This window comes from Hoplias malabaricus, chromosome 3 (assembly GCF_029633855.1).
Source record: "Hoplias malabaricus isolate fHopMal1 chromosome 3, fHopMal1.hap1, whole genome shotgun sequence".
NCBI lineage: Eukaryota > Metazoa > Chordata > Actinopteri > Characiformes > Erythrinidae > Hoplias > Hoplias malabaricus.
Genome location: NC_089802.1, coordinates 71,945,675 through 71,961,679, shown reverse-complemented (window position 1 = coordinate 71,961,679; position 16,005 = coordinate 71,945,675). Strand labels below are relative to the sequence as shown.

The following is a 16,005-nucleotide window of genomic DNA, read 5'->3' as shown; positions in this document are numbered from 1 at the left end:
CGACTTATTGGCCACAAATATTCCAGATATTCTCAGAATAATACAAACGCATCAAAACTGGGCCCCAGTGGATAGAACTGAGAAAACTTAACGTTCCTACCCACATCTGTCTATCAGCCAATCAGAGCTGTAGGGGGCGGGGTTTTTCCTGAAAACGGGTGGGGCTCGTGAAATCATTGAGAAAGTTGTATGTATTGTGGCGTATAACTTAAAAAGATATTTTCTTTAAATGTAGAGCTTCCAGTGGCCCTTTAGTAAAGACAATATGTTTTTAACAGAGCTTTTAAATGGTCTTTTACGGGTAAAAAACAGAGTGAGAGAGAGAGAGAGACAGAGAGCGAGAGAGATATCGATTCTGTTTAAATGGGCGGGCCTGTTCCTGAAAACGGGCGGGAAAAAGAAGACCGCGCGAGAGCCAAAGGTTTGTGTTCATTGGTTTGTGCGCCGTGTTTCACAAAGTACCGCCAGGGTCCGAGTCGGAGAGAAGTGGGCTTCACTGAGTGTGTTCTGAGCGAATTTCAAAGTGTGTCGCATAGTTCGTCCACTTTTTTCCTGCTAAAGCGAATAATTATTCAGCTAAATGATGATATGAAGAGGACATAATCACTCTGAGAGAAGAAGTCACTGCTGGAATTGCCGTTATTGTTATTCCCTTCACGTGAAACGTAAGTCGTCAGTTATATTGGACCTTATTCTGCTTTTCCATTCGTCTTTTACAGAACTGTTCCTATAATGGAGAAGTAATGTGAGTACATTTGAAAGTAGTGTAAAATAAATAAAATATTAGTCTAAACTAAACACTGACAGAGGTGGGTAACTAGTTACATTTACTCATGTGCAGGTACTCCAGTTTTATTGATTTCTCTATTAAAATACCTTTACTGCAGCTCTACGTTTACTTTAAGAAGGTTCATTGAAGTGAATTACTCAGTACACCTTGAACATGTGCAGGCTGGGCTCTAGATAGCCTTAGTGGGTGGGTATATAGACTATTAGTGGAACCCAGGTGGGTTACCTATATCGAATACATGTGGGCAGCCATTTACAGAGATATTGTGTTTTCAGATGGGGCCTATGTTTAACCTATCCTGATCCCAACACTGATTTAACTCTCCCAATGTGGACCCCACGTAAAGGCAGTTTTTTTTTAAATCCCCCAAATGGTGCTTACTTGAGTATGGAGTTCATCTACCACCACTGGGTATTAAAAAGCAATACACATTATAAGTAATTGATTACGTTTACGAGTAAATCCCAGTTCCAGATTGTATTCATTGTGTTTGGGGTTGTATTCCATAAACCATGCTTTCCTCCTTGTTGACTTGAAGTGAGGTCTGAGTTTTAGGAAGTTTAGAGCGAAGTTACGAAATAGAGGCGAACTCCGTCAGCACACGACAGGAGAGCTGGCTCCAAGTCCTCCACTCCATGCTTTACACACTTACACAACATTTGACATTTTCAAGAGTCAAGACACTTGAGAGAAAGATTTGTGACCATAGGGGATATTGCTCTACACTGTGCTGTAACTGCACTCTTATAAACAGTTATTCTTTGTGGGGGGGAGCAGTGGGGTTAATAGAGGCATTGTGGAAACATTTAAATGTTCCTCTGGTTAAAGGTAGAATCATATTCTTTGAATAGTTGCCTGGCTATATGTAGGACCAGTAGAACCAGTGCAATGTTCCTGTGGTTTTATTTAGAACCATTTAAATGTTCCTCTAGTTATAGGTTTATGAAAACCAATTTACATAGTATCATTTAGATGTTCTTTATAAGAAGAACCATTTACATATGGGTTGATTTAAATGTTCCTTTAGTTATACATAGAACCATTTAAATGATGCTTTGGATATATAGACCTAGTTAGTTGTTCTCTTATTAAATACCATTTCAGTGTTCCCCGCTTATACATACATATATTATACATATCCTTATATGTAGAACCATTTACTCTGGTTATACCTAGAACTATTGAATTGTTCCTCTGTTGAACCATTTAAATGTTATTTTGATTATATATAAATAAAACGTATGCAAGGTAAATTAAATCATCTGTAATAATGGAAAAGGTAGTTAAATAAACTTCACATTTATAATCTAGCTTGAGTTTGAATGATAATTTTATTAGTTTAGATTTTAGAAAGATCCAATGTGTCCTACTGCATCCCTTGTTTTCTGATATTTATAGTAAATGCTGTAAAATTGGATGACATATTTATTAACATAAATATGAGTTAGATGGCGGCACGGTGGCGCAGCAGGTTAGTGTCGCAGTCACACAGCTCCAGGGGCCTGGAGGTTGTGGGTTCGATTCCCGCTCCGGGTGACTGTCTGTGAGGAGTGTGGTGTGTTCTCCCTGTGTCTGCGTGGGTTTCCTCCGGGTGCTCCGGTTTCCTCCCACAGTCCAAAAACACGTTGGTAGGTGGATTGGCGACTCAAAAGTGTCCGTGAATGTGTGTGTGTCTGTGTTGCCCTGTGAAGGACTGGCGCCCCCTCCAAAGCTCTGGACCCACCGCGACCCTGAACAGGATAAGTGGGTACAGATAATGAATGAATGAATATGAGTTAAACTAGATGTGAGTTTTACTCACTTTCTATCTTTTACTGAGTTTGAACCATGTGTTTATGTGGATCAATTAATAAACATATTTTAGAGCTATAGGCTAGCCTTAGAGGAGATGTTCTAGTACAATAGCTAATCCCAAACTGTACAGCAAAGCTACTGGACCACCCTTTTAATAATTACTCAAGGTACAGAAGAGCTGTACTTGGAGCAGTGACATGGAAGGATCAATTTTGATTCTCTAAAGTACCTTTACATTACATAGTTAAAAAAAAAAAGACTATTAAAGGTTCATTAGTGGGTCAAAAGTGCATTTATGTTGATCCAGCAGTATATACATCAGCTGTAGCTCTGTGGGTGCCAAGTGGAAAAATTCTGGTTTGGTATACATGGGTGTTTCCCTAACTGACATAAGTTAAATAAACCGTCAGAGTGGCTGACAGGAGCTTCCTGATTTAAGGGCTGGAGAGTGACCAGCCAGGGGCCAGGGCCCAGAGAGAGCGAGAGTGAGAGAGAATTACTGGGACTTTAACTTCCTATAAAGCCCCCTCCTTAGGCTACTCAGGAAGGTCAAGATGTTATCATGTTTCAGCCCTTTGTTTTTCTACCAAGTGTTGTAGTCCTTCCAGTTCACTAGTGCCCAATCATTCAATTTGACACAATCTGTTTCAGTGCAGTCAATCTTTCTTCAACCTAATCATCATTAAAATCTGGCTTACAACTTGCCAGAATGTGGGAGAGAAGTCTTAGGCTTCATTCTCCAGCAGTAATGGATCAATTTGATGGGCCTGCTCTTTGCAACCTTGTTTTGTTTTGTTTTTTTCTTTGGTGATGCACTGACTCGGTGGTGCTTTCTTGTCAGGTTTATACAACCCAGTCAGGACCTTCTTTGCCAGACTGTGTGTGAGTGGAGTGTAGAAGAGATCTCACCGTTGTGTTAGACGAAGCTGAAGTGCAGTAAGAAAAACAAAAAAGTCACCGCCTTTTCAGCTTCCTGGTGTGACCCCGAGCACTCCCAAGGAAATCCCAATATAGATATGGAAAGACTTCCATATCACAGTGTGGCCACTGCTACATCAAAACAATAACAATACAATAACAGAATGGAATCATTACCTGAAACCATTCCCTCATTTCCTGAACTCTTTCTCTCATGAAGGCCTCACCTTTTATGATGCGTGGGCAGCTCCAGTCCTGGTCGACCGTGCCGTCCAGCACAATCTGGTGTTTTTCCTGCTCCAACACAACAGATTGGAATCTATAAACTGTGCTGGACACCTCTGGGAACAGACAAACAGCCCTGTACTAGATTAAAGAGAATTTATTAGAATAATTTAAATGGTTTTATTCATTATTGTCACATAGCTCCTGCGTCCTGGGGTTGTGGATTCAAACTCCGACTAGGGTCACTGTCTGTGAGGAGTCTGGTGTTCTCCCTGTGTATGTGGGGGTTTCCTCTGGGTGCTCCGCTTTCCTCTCACAGTCCAAAAACACACATTGGTAGGTAGATTGGGTATTCAAGAGTATCCATAGCTGTGAGTGAATGTGTGAGTGTGTGGCACCCCGTTAGGGACTGGCACCCTGTCTGGGGTGTGTTCTTGCCTTTTCTGCCCATTGATTCTGGATAGGCTCTGTACCCACTGCGACCATGAACAGGATAAAGCGGTTGTAGAATATAAATGAATACATGATTGCATGATGTAATGGGTAAGATAGAAGAACTCTTGGTTTGCTACAGAACTTTTAAAATATGTTTATGTAATGAACTGCTTTCAGTATGAGAGCTACAGGGTCCTGAAATTTAAAGAAACGTCATATTTTTAATTACCTAACTACAGGTTTAAGCTAGACCAGTAGTTTTCCCACTTAACTGCAGTAAAAGCTTTTTCTCTTTTGGCAAGAGTATATACCTAATTATAAAAGCATTTCTGTCAGAATTTGCTTGCATTCTACCACAAGAACATTAGTGTGGTCAGGTAATGCTGCTGTGTGATTTAATTCTGGATTAGAAATACCACTCAAACTCACTCCAACTGTATTTAATGCGTTTCCACTCCTGAGATCAACGTTTTATAGCTTCACAGCCCAATGCTGGTTGGCTTTACACTTGTTTAGCCCAAAACTGTCACTGGGCTTTGGATGTACAGTTTTATATAACATATATTAGTCTTTGTTTTAGGTCATGACTTGAGTTATGTGAAAACTAAAAATATTAAAAAAATCATTCATAAACATGAAAAAACAATCAAGATCATCAATCCCAACTGGTGTCTACCATATGGACTGAAGAGACACTATTTTCAAAGACTTTAGTCCAGGAGGTTACCATATGTGGCCGTTAACAATGGTACATTAAGACAAAAGGGGCCACAGCGGGCCAGCAAAGCCTCTGTGGTTAGATCATATGGCATTTTGTTAGTACAGATGCACCTCTACAGCTCTGCCTTGTCAGCAAGAGGAGCTGAGAAAGGAATGAGGGAAGGAAGAGAGGAAGGGAGGTTTAAAGAGATGGACACTGCATATGGTTTTCAGCACCAATTATTATTAACCCCTGTGAAATCTAATGCCATGGTTGATCCCAAAACATGGCTGGACTTCATAGTGGAATTATTGTTAAATCAACAAAGGCTGACACGCAACCTCGGTTGCTCAAGTTTTATAAAAGTTTTTTGGTTTCAAGTAAATTAAGATAAGTGTGGAAGCTCTGTCTGAGCTGTTTTAATGGTTATTTTTCTTTGCAAGGTGATATTGTGATCCCACCATGATCAAAGTCTTCATGCTGAGTGGTATTTCCTGGTAAAAGGTTATTCCATTAAAAATGGAGGTTTTCAAAAAGCTCACATTAATTCAGCATGGCTGTCTGGACTTCTCGGAAGCGTGCCCTTTACCGTTCTATAAAGGCAAAAGGCAGAGGGATAATTTTCCACATGAATCCAGTCATCTGGTTTCGCTCCCTCATCCGCGCAGGAAATGTTTGGAGGCTGAACAAAAGAATCACGTTGCGTTTCGTCCCCTTGACCACAGCCGGACCGACAAGTCCTGACTCTAAATGGAAAACAACAACAAATCCACTAACATGTCAGAGACGTGGCATTGTAGGGCAGTGTTCACGAGGGTACACAAATAATATATATATGCAAACAAATCCTCATTATCTTTCATCAAGTTTGACATAACACCTATGTCGGCTCGTATTGCTTCAATTGTTTTCTGACATGGAGATGACGTAGACTTTGTAGCTTAGTATTCGTACAGTGACCTGTAACGTGTATAAGACCTGTCACATCTCCAGCGTTATGCCTTTATGATATATTCTAAGCTGTTATAATGTGCCATAACATTTTATTCAAATGGTGTTATAGATCCCTGTTGCACAACTGTGGTGACGTTAGCCCAACTGGCTTAAAACCTTTGAAAAAAATAATACCATCAAACGTAAGTTCTCTAAAAAAAAAGACACCTGGACTTTAGCCAGCTGGATACCTAAATATCTAGGTTGGGCCAAACCTAAGGATTTACCCCAGTCAGCGTTACCAAGTAGTAGTCCTTGACTGATACATACCTTTACTTCATAGTGTATTTAACTGTTTTATTAAACAGAAACGTATCTGATTTGTGTTCTGTGACTTGAAGCCTTCTTAAATGTGTTGTTGTACCATGTTCAGTGAACAACACCTGGAGTCTAGTGTCAGACGCTCTACCCACAAGTTGACGGAGAGCCTGATACCCTCAGTGCACTAACCTGGCGTCGCTGTCAGGATTCTGTCAGTTGCATTCTGTTTGGCTCTCTGTACATCTGCATTTACCAATTCTGTGAATCATTTTGTACGGGCTTTTACTGGTCCAACGAGAATCATAAAGACTACCTCCTTTTACAGGTCATGGCAAAATAGCAGACTTGTGAGTGGTCCTTTGGCATGTCAGTCAAATTTCTTTTCCTGCAGTAGAAGACAGTTCTTGCCCATATTAAGTGGCAAAAAGAATCTGACAATGTGAGACTACCTGGAGTCCAAACTTGTGTTTTGTATATTTTTTACATTTCAGCTGTAAACACCTGTCCAGTATTTCTGTAGATAGTGAGTAACTATATGCTGTATACTGCTATTGCCTCATAGAATGAGCCTGAACTGAACTCCTAAAAACACATGATGACCCTGGTAGATTACTCACAGGAGGCACTGAGGTTTCCTAGAGACGCCGTAGCCTTTCACCTTCTTGGTAAACTAGAGGTCATTCTAAGCAAAAACCCAACAAAGCACAAATGCAATGTGTTTTCTCTTATAAAAAATCTTGGCTCCGGCCTGCTTCTCCACAGCCAAAGCAGGCACAGTGAGTTTTGTAGTGCGTGTCTCAGGATATTCTTTCTTCCCTTGTGTTGTGGTTGGAGGTCCCTTGACATAGTGAACTGTTATGTCAAACAGGCCTGGATTCTTTCCACTTGGCTTCTGTTGGCTCCATTGCCACAGTCCTGGCTCAAAGAATCCATTGATAGATCCCCAGCCATTTGTTCAGGGATTGGAGTTTACTATTTCTTACTATAACAAGCCATTTGAAAATTGCTGTTCCTATGCATCTGCCTGTCTAAAACACAGAGCTGTTAGCTCAGAGTCTTAAGAATTTTAATGAACGCTGTTTAACATACATACCTCTGTGGGTTTATCTGTCCATCCATCCATACTGAGCAGACAGATCAATACTATGTGTCTGAAACAATATGCAGCTGTTAAGAATTCATTACTGACCTTAAGAAATTGACAAAAAAGAAACTTTGACTAGAAATATAACGTATATGTATTTAGTTGTTGTGTCCAGGTTTTGATTGTCATTTGATACATGGATGTGGTCAATCCTACAGAAGCATTTTGGCAATTGTCCATGATATAAATATGGACAGGTACAATAACTATAACATATTTTAATACTTCTTTCTTCTACTACGGTCTGGGGGAATAGAGACATATCTTGCTCTTTAACTGTTTTGTCCATTTGTGATCTGAGTTCAGTGTTTGAGTTCTACTTTCTGGTTTTCAGGACAAACAAAGGGAGCATTGTGATATTCTGACAGAGAGCAGACAAACCATGTCTGGACATTTGATGTTGTTGCTGTTACTGTCCACAACTTGTGAGGTATGGTATACATATACAACTTCAAATAACACAACATCACTGATGTATGGAAACGCACAGGATATGGAAGCTTGTCTGTTATTTACCAAAAAATAACTCATGTGATTCACAGCTCTTCACATCGGCCCAGTCAGAGGAGGACAAATTACAAGACAAGCCTAAGATCCCAGCTCACGACATGGACAACAGCCGCAATAAGATTGTGATAGCACACTTTGAGTGCTACCAGAAGATAACAAAAGATTCCCAACTTGGCCACAGGCGAAATGGTGAGAAATCTCCTTTTGGAATCTTTTGGACCAAACTTGCCAATTATTAAAATTGAGATGATACAATACCACATTTTCCATTTTAGTGTAACCTAAATTCATAGTCTCCTGTATTCTTTAAAAAAATCTTGGGTACAACATGTAACTACATAACTTGATTGCCTGATTAAATGCATTGTTTAGGACCCAACTTAGGAAGGAGGCTGAGTCAATGAGAACTCGGTGGAATGCCATTGTATGTTGTGTGGGGCATGTCTGATAGTATGTATTGTTCATCTGCAAACACTCAGAGACAGTAAATATTCCTGACACATGGCTTGACGCCAACCATTTCAAGGCAGACATTTGCATGACAGCAATTGTGGAGATTGTGTTTGTCTAGATTGAGCTCTGTGGTTTTCTGTCGCCACCAAACATAAATCAGGTTGATGTGTCAGTAACTATGCATGAACTAGGGTGTATGAGGGCCTTCTTTTAAACACAACTCAAAGACGTTGCCAGGAAACGTATTTTAAAGTGAGTACACTCTTAAATATAAATGCCCCAAAGCAATTCCTGTTTTTTCAGTTATTCTAGGATTTTCTGTGCTTTTTACTTTTAGATTTTTGCCAAATGTAATTTCTTATTAATCATAGCCAGGTCTACTAACCAGTTAGAGAGGTCTCGCCTAGAAACCTATGCTACATATTTAGGAGGATAAAAGCGAGCTGATGCTGTAAACAGCTTACGATTTTTAATCAAACTATTATTATTATTATCGTTACACTTATATAGCGCCTTTCTAGATACCCAAGGACGCTTTACAATCCACACTATTCAGAATGCTCATTCCACACACTGGCAAGAAGCGGCAGCCAAATACGCACAGCGTACTCTCGATCAGGAACAACCGTCCACCTGGAGGACTGCATCGGGCACTAGGATTTCACCCAGGACAGAGTGCCAATCCATATCTGGGCACATACACATTCACCAGGACAGTTATTAGACAGAAGCCAATTCACCTACCCTCCATGTTTTTGGACTGTGGGAGGAAACCCATGCAGACACGGGGAGAACATGGAAACTCCACCCAGATGGGACTTGAACCCCATATCCCAGCGCTGAGAGGCAAACGTGCTAACCACTAAGCCACCGTACCGTGCTACTGCGGACACAACATAATTGAATAACTGTATGTACTTGGAGGAGAACACTAATTGCCAATCCTGTTGCACTGGCTGGCACTGCATTGATAGATGGGTGGGAGCAAGGACCAATCCTAGCTACCTAGAATGAACGAATGAGGCCAGTTAGACTCTCTCGCACTACTGGACTAAACCAAACTTTTAAATTGCCGTTTTTCAACTCTCATTTAATCCAGTCTTTCTTGTGCTGTGTGTGTCTGCAGAGGATCTGTCATGTAATCGCACGTGGGATGGCTGGCTGTGCTGGGATTATGTGGAGAATGGGGTCACAGCAACTCAACACTGCCCAGATTATTACCATGATTTTGACACCTCAGGTACATTTTCACCTCTACTTCACATATCAGAACATGCCTTAAAACTTAAAGAACAAGAATGTAATACATGGTTAAGCAGACGTTTTTAGCTTGATTTGTTTCATCTAAACCCATGACATGACTTCCAGACATACAACTTTCTCATTAACAGATACATTTTAAACCCATACATTTTCCAAAGTCAACATGTTGGTCATGATCATTTATTTTTAAATTAGCCCTTGCGACAGATAACTGTTAATTTATTATCAGCGTGCACTGCCAGCACTGATCAATGTCTCAGATGTCAGCAGTTCTCTATTATGGCATTGATTAAATCCAGAACCAGACCACTAAAACATAATACATCACATGTGGCTTGAAATGTACCCAGAGAAGGGCTGTCAATTCAATATCTTTAAGATAAACAGACCAAAGCTAATCTTCTGTTAGTTCAGCAGATATTGCTAGCCGAGTCATGCAATATCGTGTACATATTAGCTCAAACACAGTGAGCTTGACAAGAATTATCAGATACTAGACATGATACATACACTTACGGTGTTGATTGTTTATGTTAAACATGTAATTACATATCATTAAAAGTAATGGGGAGGTAAAATGATTTGGGGAACTACTGAAACTTTTTACTGTTCTTGAATAGCAAAAAAATATTAAAAAGTAAATAAAATATAAGGTTGCGGTTCTTAAATATGGGAATGTATGATATTAGAGAGGCATATGTGCATTATGTGCTTATCAACTTTCCACATGACTATGCAGAAAGCTCTGAATCATAAGTATAATGTTGCTGTTCCTCCTGAATATAACGGTTTGTATGTGTTCAGGCAGTTTCTCTTCCCTCTCTTCTGTCTTTCTAGTTCTTTCATCTTCCTAAACTTCTCCATTCTTTTCTATTTTGAACCCTTATTCCTTCTAAATCCTTCTATACCTGTCAGATATAAACATGTCCTTTAACTTCATAAAGACTCTAAATTCACTGTGCTTCTTGACAGCGCACTACAAATTAAATAATAGACTGCTCTTTAAGAATTTAACTTTTGCTTTCTAAGGTATATATTGTATATTGTTCTTCAGAGTTAGCCTCAAAGATCTGCACTGAGGATGGTCACTGGTTTGTCCACCCCGAGAGCAACAGAACTTGGACCAATTACACCAGCTGTAAAAAGATCAACTTAGAACGGAGACAGGTGAGTGGGGATGGATGTTCTAAGATAGCTGTTGCAAGGTTATAATAAATAATGTTCGCTGGAGCCAGGCTAAACATCTGGAAAGTAAGCGCTGCATTTTTTTATTTTTTGTTCCCTTTAGACAGCGATAAACCTCTACTACTTGGTTCTTATTGGTCATGGATTATCACTGATATCCTTGTTCGCTTCCCTGGGAATATTTTTTCATTTCAAGTAAGTCAACTCCAATGCAAAAACAATATACTTTGGACCGATAGCTGCTGATGGGTATATGATGATTGATATTCTCTTCCCAAGGAGCTTAAGTTGCCAGAGGATTACACTCCATAAGAACCTTTTCTCCTCCTTTGTCTTAAACTCAATTGTGACCATCATTCTGCTCACCGCTGTGGTCAACAATGAAGAGTTAATACAAGCGAACCCAGTGAGTAGTCCACATTTTCAGTGTTGCGAAATGTGCTTTTATACCATTCAATCACTTTTGTTATTGTTAGTATTTTGGTGGGATATTATGTTTTAAAATGCGGTATATATCCAAAGGTTTGTAAATTCAATTATACATGTACAGCTTGAGGGCGGCATGGTGGCGCAGCAGGTTAGTGTCGCAGTCACACAGCTCCAGGGATCTGGAGGTTATGGGTTCGATTCCCACTCCGGGTGACTGTCTGTGAGGAGTGTGGTGTGTTCTCCCTGTGTCCGCGTGGGTTTTCTCCGGGTGCTCCGATTTCCTCCCACAGTCCAAAAACACACGTGGGTAGGTGGATTGGCGACTCAAAAGTGTGTGAGTGTGTGTGTTGCCCTGGGAAGGACTGGCGCCCCCTCCAGGGTGTATTCCAGGTAGGCTCTGGACCCACCATGACCCTGAATTGGATAAGGGTTACAGATAATGGATGGATGGATGTACAGCTTAAAGTGGAATGCTCTGGAGCAGCTGCATATGAGTTTATCACACTCAATAACAAACATGAGCCACAGGGTTTTAAAGCCCCACAGCATTGGAACTTTTAACTAGAGTAATTATAAAATGTATTACACAATTTATTACTCACTTTGCAAGTCTGCCTGCAAGAATGGTCTCTGAATGTATCTTCTGCATATTCACTTGTGTATATGTTTTTCTCTGCAGGTGAGTTGTAAGTTGTCCACATTCATCCAGCTGTATATTATGGGCTGTATGTATTTCTGGATGCTGTGTGAGGGGATCTATTTACACACACTCATAGTTGTGGCTGTGTTTGCTGAGAAGCAGCGCCTGATGTGGTACTACTTACTGGGCTGGGGTACGTTCATCTTGTCCTTCCAATACTGCTTGTTTCTTGATGCTGCCAATCTGTGCTTGCTTGGTTTACTTTCAGAATTAAGAGTAATGTCACTGAAATGTCTGTTTCTGTGAAACATTTTACAGGATTTCCTATCATTCCGGCTTTGATTCATGCTGTAGCCAGAAGTTATTACTACAATGACAAGTAAGTTTATGTGTTCATGAAACACAGTGAAGCCACAAAAGAAAGCCAGCTGAGCTGTTGAAGTCATTAATGCACAGTGGTTTGTGTGTTATTGCACTGAGAAAGCAGTCTAACAATGTGAAAATCTGCATCTTGTTTTCTCTAGTTGTTGGATCAGTCCAAACACATCTCTGCTTTATATTATCCATGGGCCTATTTGCGCTGCTTTACTGGTAAGTGCTTTCTCTATTTCCTTCCTGTCCTTCACCAGCATGTACTTTTTTTTTTGCTTGCTGTTCACTTAAAGTGGAAATCTAATTTGGATTAGCTGTCTGAAGTTCTGTGATCTTAATTGAGTTTTTCTGAGCCTGGTGTAGTCCGCATTGTAATCAGTGAACTCAGAACAAGCTCAAGCTGTTTTCTTACTGTGCCACTATTAATTAATAAAATAAGCAAGATTATAGTCATTGTTGGTATTCTGTTCATGACTGTGGTACTTTTTCAGTTTTAATTAAAATTGCTGAGGGCAGGCTAATTATTTCATTATATTTTTCCAGTTCGATAACAAGGCTGAGTGAGTTAAATACCTTATTTTACCCATATAACTAGTTGTTGTTGTTTTTTTAATATAAATTCAACAATAAATCATGTCCCTGTCATCCATTTTGTTCTGAACAAAATACAGTGGCTTATTGTTTGAAGAACAGCATTAAAAGTAATGCTAGCTCAGTTCTATTTATTAGCTTTTAGATTAGCATTTAGGCTGAGAGGCAGGACTGATCGACATCACACATCTCATGGATTTATTGTATAATTATGCAAGTGCAGGCTGTTTAGTGTAGTCAGAGGGCAACAGTGGTCAAAAGTAAACAAAAAGAAATCTAAAATGGTGTGTCTTGTCAAATCTGTGGGGTCTGGTGATAAGATTCTGTGCTACTGAATACTGCAAAAGCTTTAGTTTGGAACACTCCTTTTAAAGAACAAACCTCCTCGGTTTCTCTAACTCTTGCTTCTCCATCTCTCTGGATTGCACAGGTAAATCTGTTCTTCCTCCTGAACATTGTCAGAGTATTAATCACCAAGCTGAAGGTGACCCATCAGGCCGAGTCCAACCTCTACATGAAGACCGTGAGAGCCACTCTGATCCTGGTGCCTCTCCTGGGCATCCAGTTTGTTCTGCTGTCGTACAAGCCTGAAGGACGCCTCTCCCACGAAATCTACGAGTATATGATGAACATCCTCATGCATTACCAGGTGAGAACTACTGGAGAGAAAAAGGACAAGAATGTGCTGTTTTGTTTGGCCATATAGTGTAGTTATTATACAGTTAACACAGTTGTATATTCCAGTTGTATAGATGAAAATATATCATGCAGCACTTAGCGGTGAATACTTTGATTTTAAGATGATCAACACTGTCTTATCTGTGCATTATGTCTCACACTGTAGGGTCTCTTGGTAGCAACGATCTTCTGCTTCTTCAATGGAGAGGTCAGTCATTGTGCTCATACAAACTATTATTACATTCCCTTCTGAGGTGCCATTTTCTTTAAAAAAAATACTCATTACCTCATGGACATATTCTGTTAAATGGACCAAACCAGTCTCCCACCAACTCTTCTCTTTATCTCTCTTTGACCTCCAGGTCCAGGGTGTGTTACGGCGGCACTGGAACCAGTACCGCATGCAGTTTGGTGGCACCTTCTCCAACCAGGAAGCATTACGCTCTGCTTACTACACTGCCTCCTCCATGACAGAGGTACATCGCTGCTACAGCATCGACGGACACATGGATACACTCAATGGCAAGAGCTTTCACAACATGGAGGCCACTATCCTTCGCTCAGATAACCTGTACATGTGAAAAGACCATTTACATGAGCGTCTGACTCTTTGTAAATGCTCAGAAGTCCTGAGAGCAAGACTTAAGGTTCAGATATATCCCCCACCGGGATCTATATTGACTCTGTCTTGAAGTCGTTTTGGCACAAAGAGCCACCTCAAAAGGCCTTTCACCAAAGCTAACATACAGTACCCTCCTTGATTACTTAAGGACCATGGGATTCTTGCTGTGGACAAAAATCATAAGGAATACACCTACATTACTGCATCCCTCTGCCGATTAACTATTAATGCCGAATGCATCATCCAACAGTTGTGTATTCAAACCTTAAACAGGACGCCATATGGGATTTCCAACTCTGTACAACCGTTAAGATGTGGATTACGTTCCCTGTGGCATTGAAAGGAACCTCTATGTGATCATGAAAAAAAAAAAATCTGGTTTCTATACTGAGGGTGTGTTCTTTGTGAAGCCACATCTGTTCTTTGTTGTTTCCACACTTGATGATTCGAAATGAAGTATTTCTGAAAAGTGGACTTTATTGGAAATTGAGACAAAGACAGACCACTTCAAAGAAAATATATTTATATAATGTAATGAAGCAAAGCTGTTATGTCTTAAGTCCAGTCATGGTCTGAATTTTCCTTTCATTGGAAAATCACCCTTAAAATGCTTTGTAGTCCAACACTAACTGACCCAACACTATATGTCCAAATGTTTGTAGACGCCTCTTATAATTAGTGAATATCAGTTGTTTTAAGGGGTACATTTTGTGGACACACAGCTAGTGTAAACTTCTTTAAAAAAGCATGAAATTACACGAGTCACTGTGAAGTGCCAGGCGTATGAAGCATCTCAACACCGGGCTGTAGAGCAGTGGAACTGTGTTCCCTGGAGAGATGGGGATCCAAACATCCAACCATTTTGTGATCTAGTACTTCATCAGACATCAGTACCTCGCCTCTCTAATGCTCGCTCATATGGTGTATATATGCCAAATGATAATGAATAATAATGTCCAGAGCTCACATCCAAAAGTATTCCTGGATGATTGTAGTTTGCACTTGAATTGGGGGTAGTGTCTGTAACAGTGAATACTTTTGGATGGTCTTAATCATGAATCATACAGAAACAAAATATGCAGTATTTTCTTAGCTTTTGCTGAACCTGGATAAATTGAAGTGAAAAAATAACTTACTATTCCACACAATCCGAGAGTCAGAAACGTTGGCCCTAAAGGGATTAGTGCTCTCATTTCACTGATTTTACAGTCTTAAAGGTCTAAAGAAAACATGGTCTAAATTGCGAGTTTATTCAGTGTGTCTTTATGTCTGGAACATACAGGCGCTTTTAGATGGTTTCCTCATATTTCTCAGAGGGCATTTCAATCAAACGTTCAGATGCTGGAAAGGAAACTACTCACATTTTTAAAATGTAAATATATTTCTCATTGTAGGTGTGTAATGGATGTCTGAATTTTGTGTATATTTATAAAGGCATAATATGCTCACGGTCAATACTCGTCGACATATTTTATGTTTAGGCACTATTATATATCTCAGTTTTGTTCAGCTAGTCAGAAAGCTGCCTCTGTGCAGGTAGTGGTGGTGGAATAGTTCAAACAAAATGGCCTCTCCTCTTGTGTTTAGCTGCATGTTAAAAACATTGTGTCAATGTTCCGCTTTCTTGGTGCCAAATTGCATTTTGGTGTAACAGTTTAAGTTATTGTACTTAAAGATAAATATATTGTAGGTCTCAAAACAAATCTCGACTCTTGGGTCAGTGTTTCTGGAAGGACTTGAAAACAGAGTAAGGTATGTTTAGAGAGCTAGCCATTTGCTCTAATTCAATGACAGGAACAAAATGTCTCACATACTTCTACCTATTTCATTGCATGTGATACCTCCCTTAGCTCAGGCTCCAGCTTTCAAGGAACAAGGCCAGAAATTAAATCACACATTTAAATAAATCAAGGAAATATGTACCTCCTATGAATTTAGTGTTGAGGTTTGGGATTAGCATCTGTCAGAAAAAGTACCTGTGGCTGTTAAATAATGAACAGCC

The 16,005-nt window shown here is 39.9% G+C and overlaps 1 protein-coding gene across 1 annotated transcript; it reads left to right on the top strand.

The window, feature by feature from the left end:
• The first annotated feature begins 470 nt into the window (after positions 1 to 470).
• calcrlb (calcitonin receptor-like b) lies at positions 471 to 15,690 on the top strand. The gene is made up of 13 exons (XM_066664235.1): positions 471 to 665; positions 7,595 to 7,690; positions 7,803 to 7,959; positions 9,350 to 9,463; positions 10,541 to 10,653; positions 10,775 to 10,866; positions 10,951 to 11,077; positions 11,780 to 11,933; positions 12,059 to 12,119; positions 12,265 to 12,331; positions 13,134 to 13,352; positions 13,548 to 13,589; positions 13,744 to 15,690. Exons 2-13 carry the CDS (start codon positions 7,643 to 7,645, stop codon positions 13,960 to 13,962), a joined length of 1,413 nt encoding a protein of 470 aa, XP_066520332.1. The 5' UTR covers positions 471 to 665; positions 7,595 to 7,642; the 3' UTR covers positions 13,963 to 15,690.
• Positions 15,691 to 16,005: the final 315 nt, after the last annotated feature.

What these genes read in the sequence shown, in the direction of transcription:
- calcrlb (XM_066664235.1), top strand. Translation starts at nt 7,643, where the DNA reads ATGTCTGGACATTTGATGTTGTTGCTGTTACTGTCCACAACTTGTGAG. An exon ending in CCATGATTTTGACACCTCAG is followed by an intron (nt 9,464 to 10,540) that starts GTACATTTTCAC and finishes ATTGTTCTTCAG; the next exon opens with AGTTAGCCTCAAAGATCTGC. An exon ending in TCTGCTTCTTCAATGGAGAG is followed by an intron (nt 13,590 to 13,743) that starts GTCAGTCATTGT and finishes TTTGACCTCCAG; the next exon opens with GTCCAGGGTGTGTTACGGCG.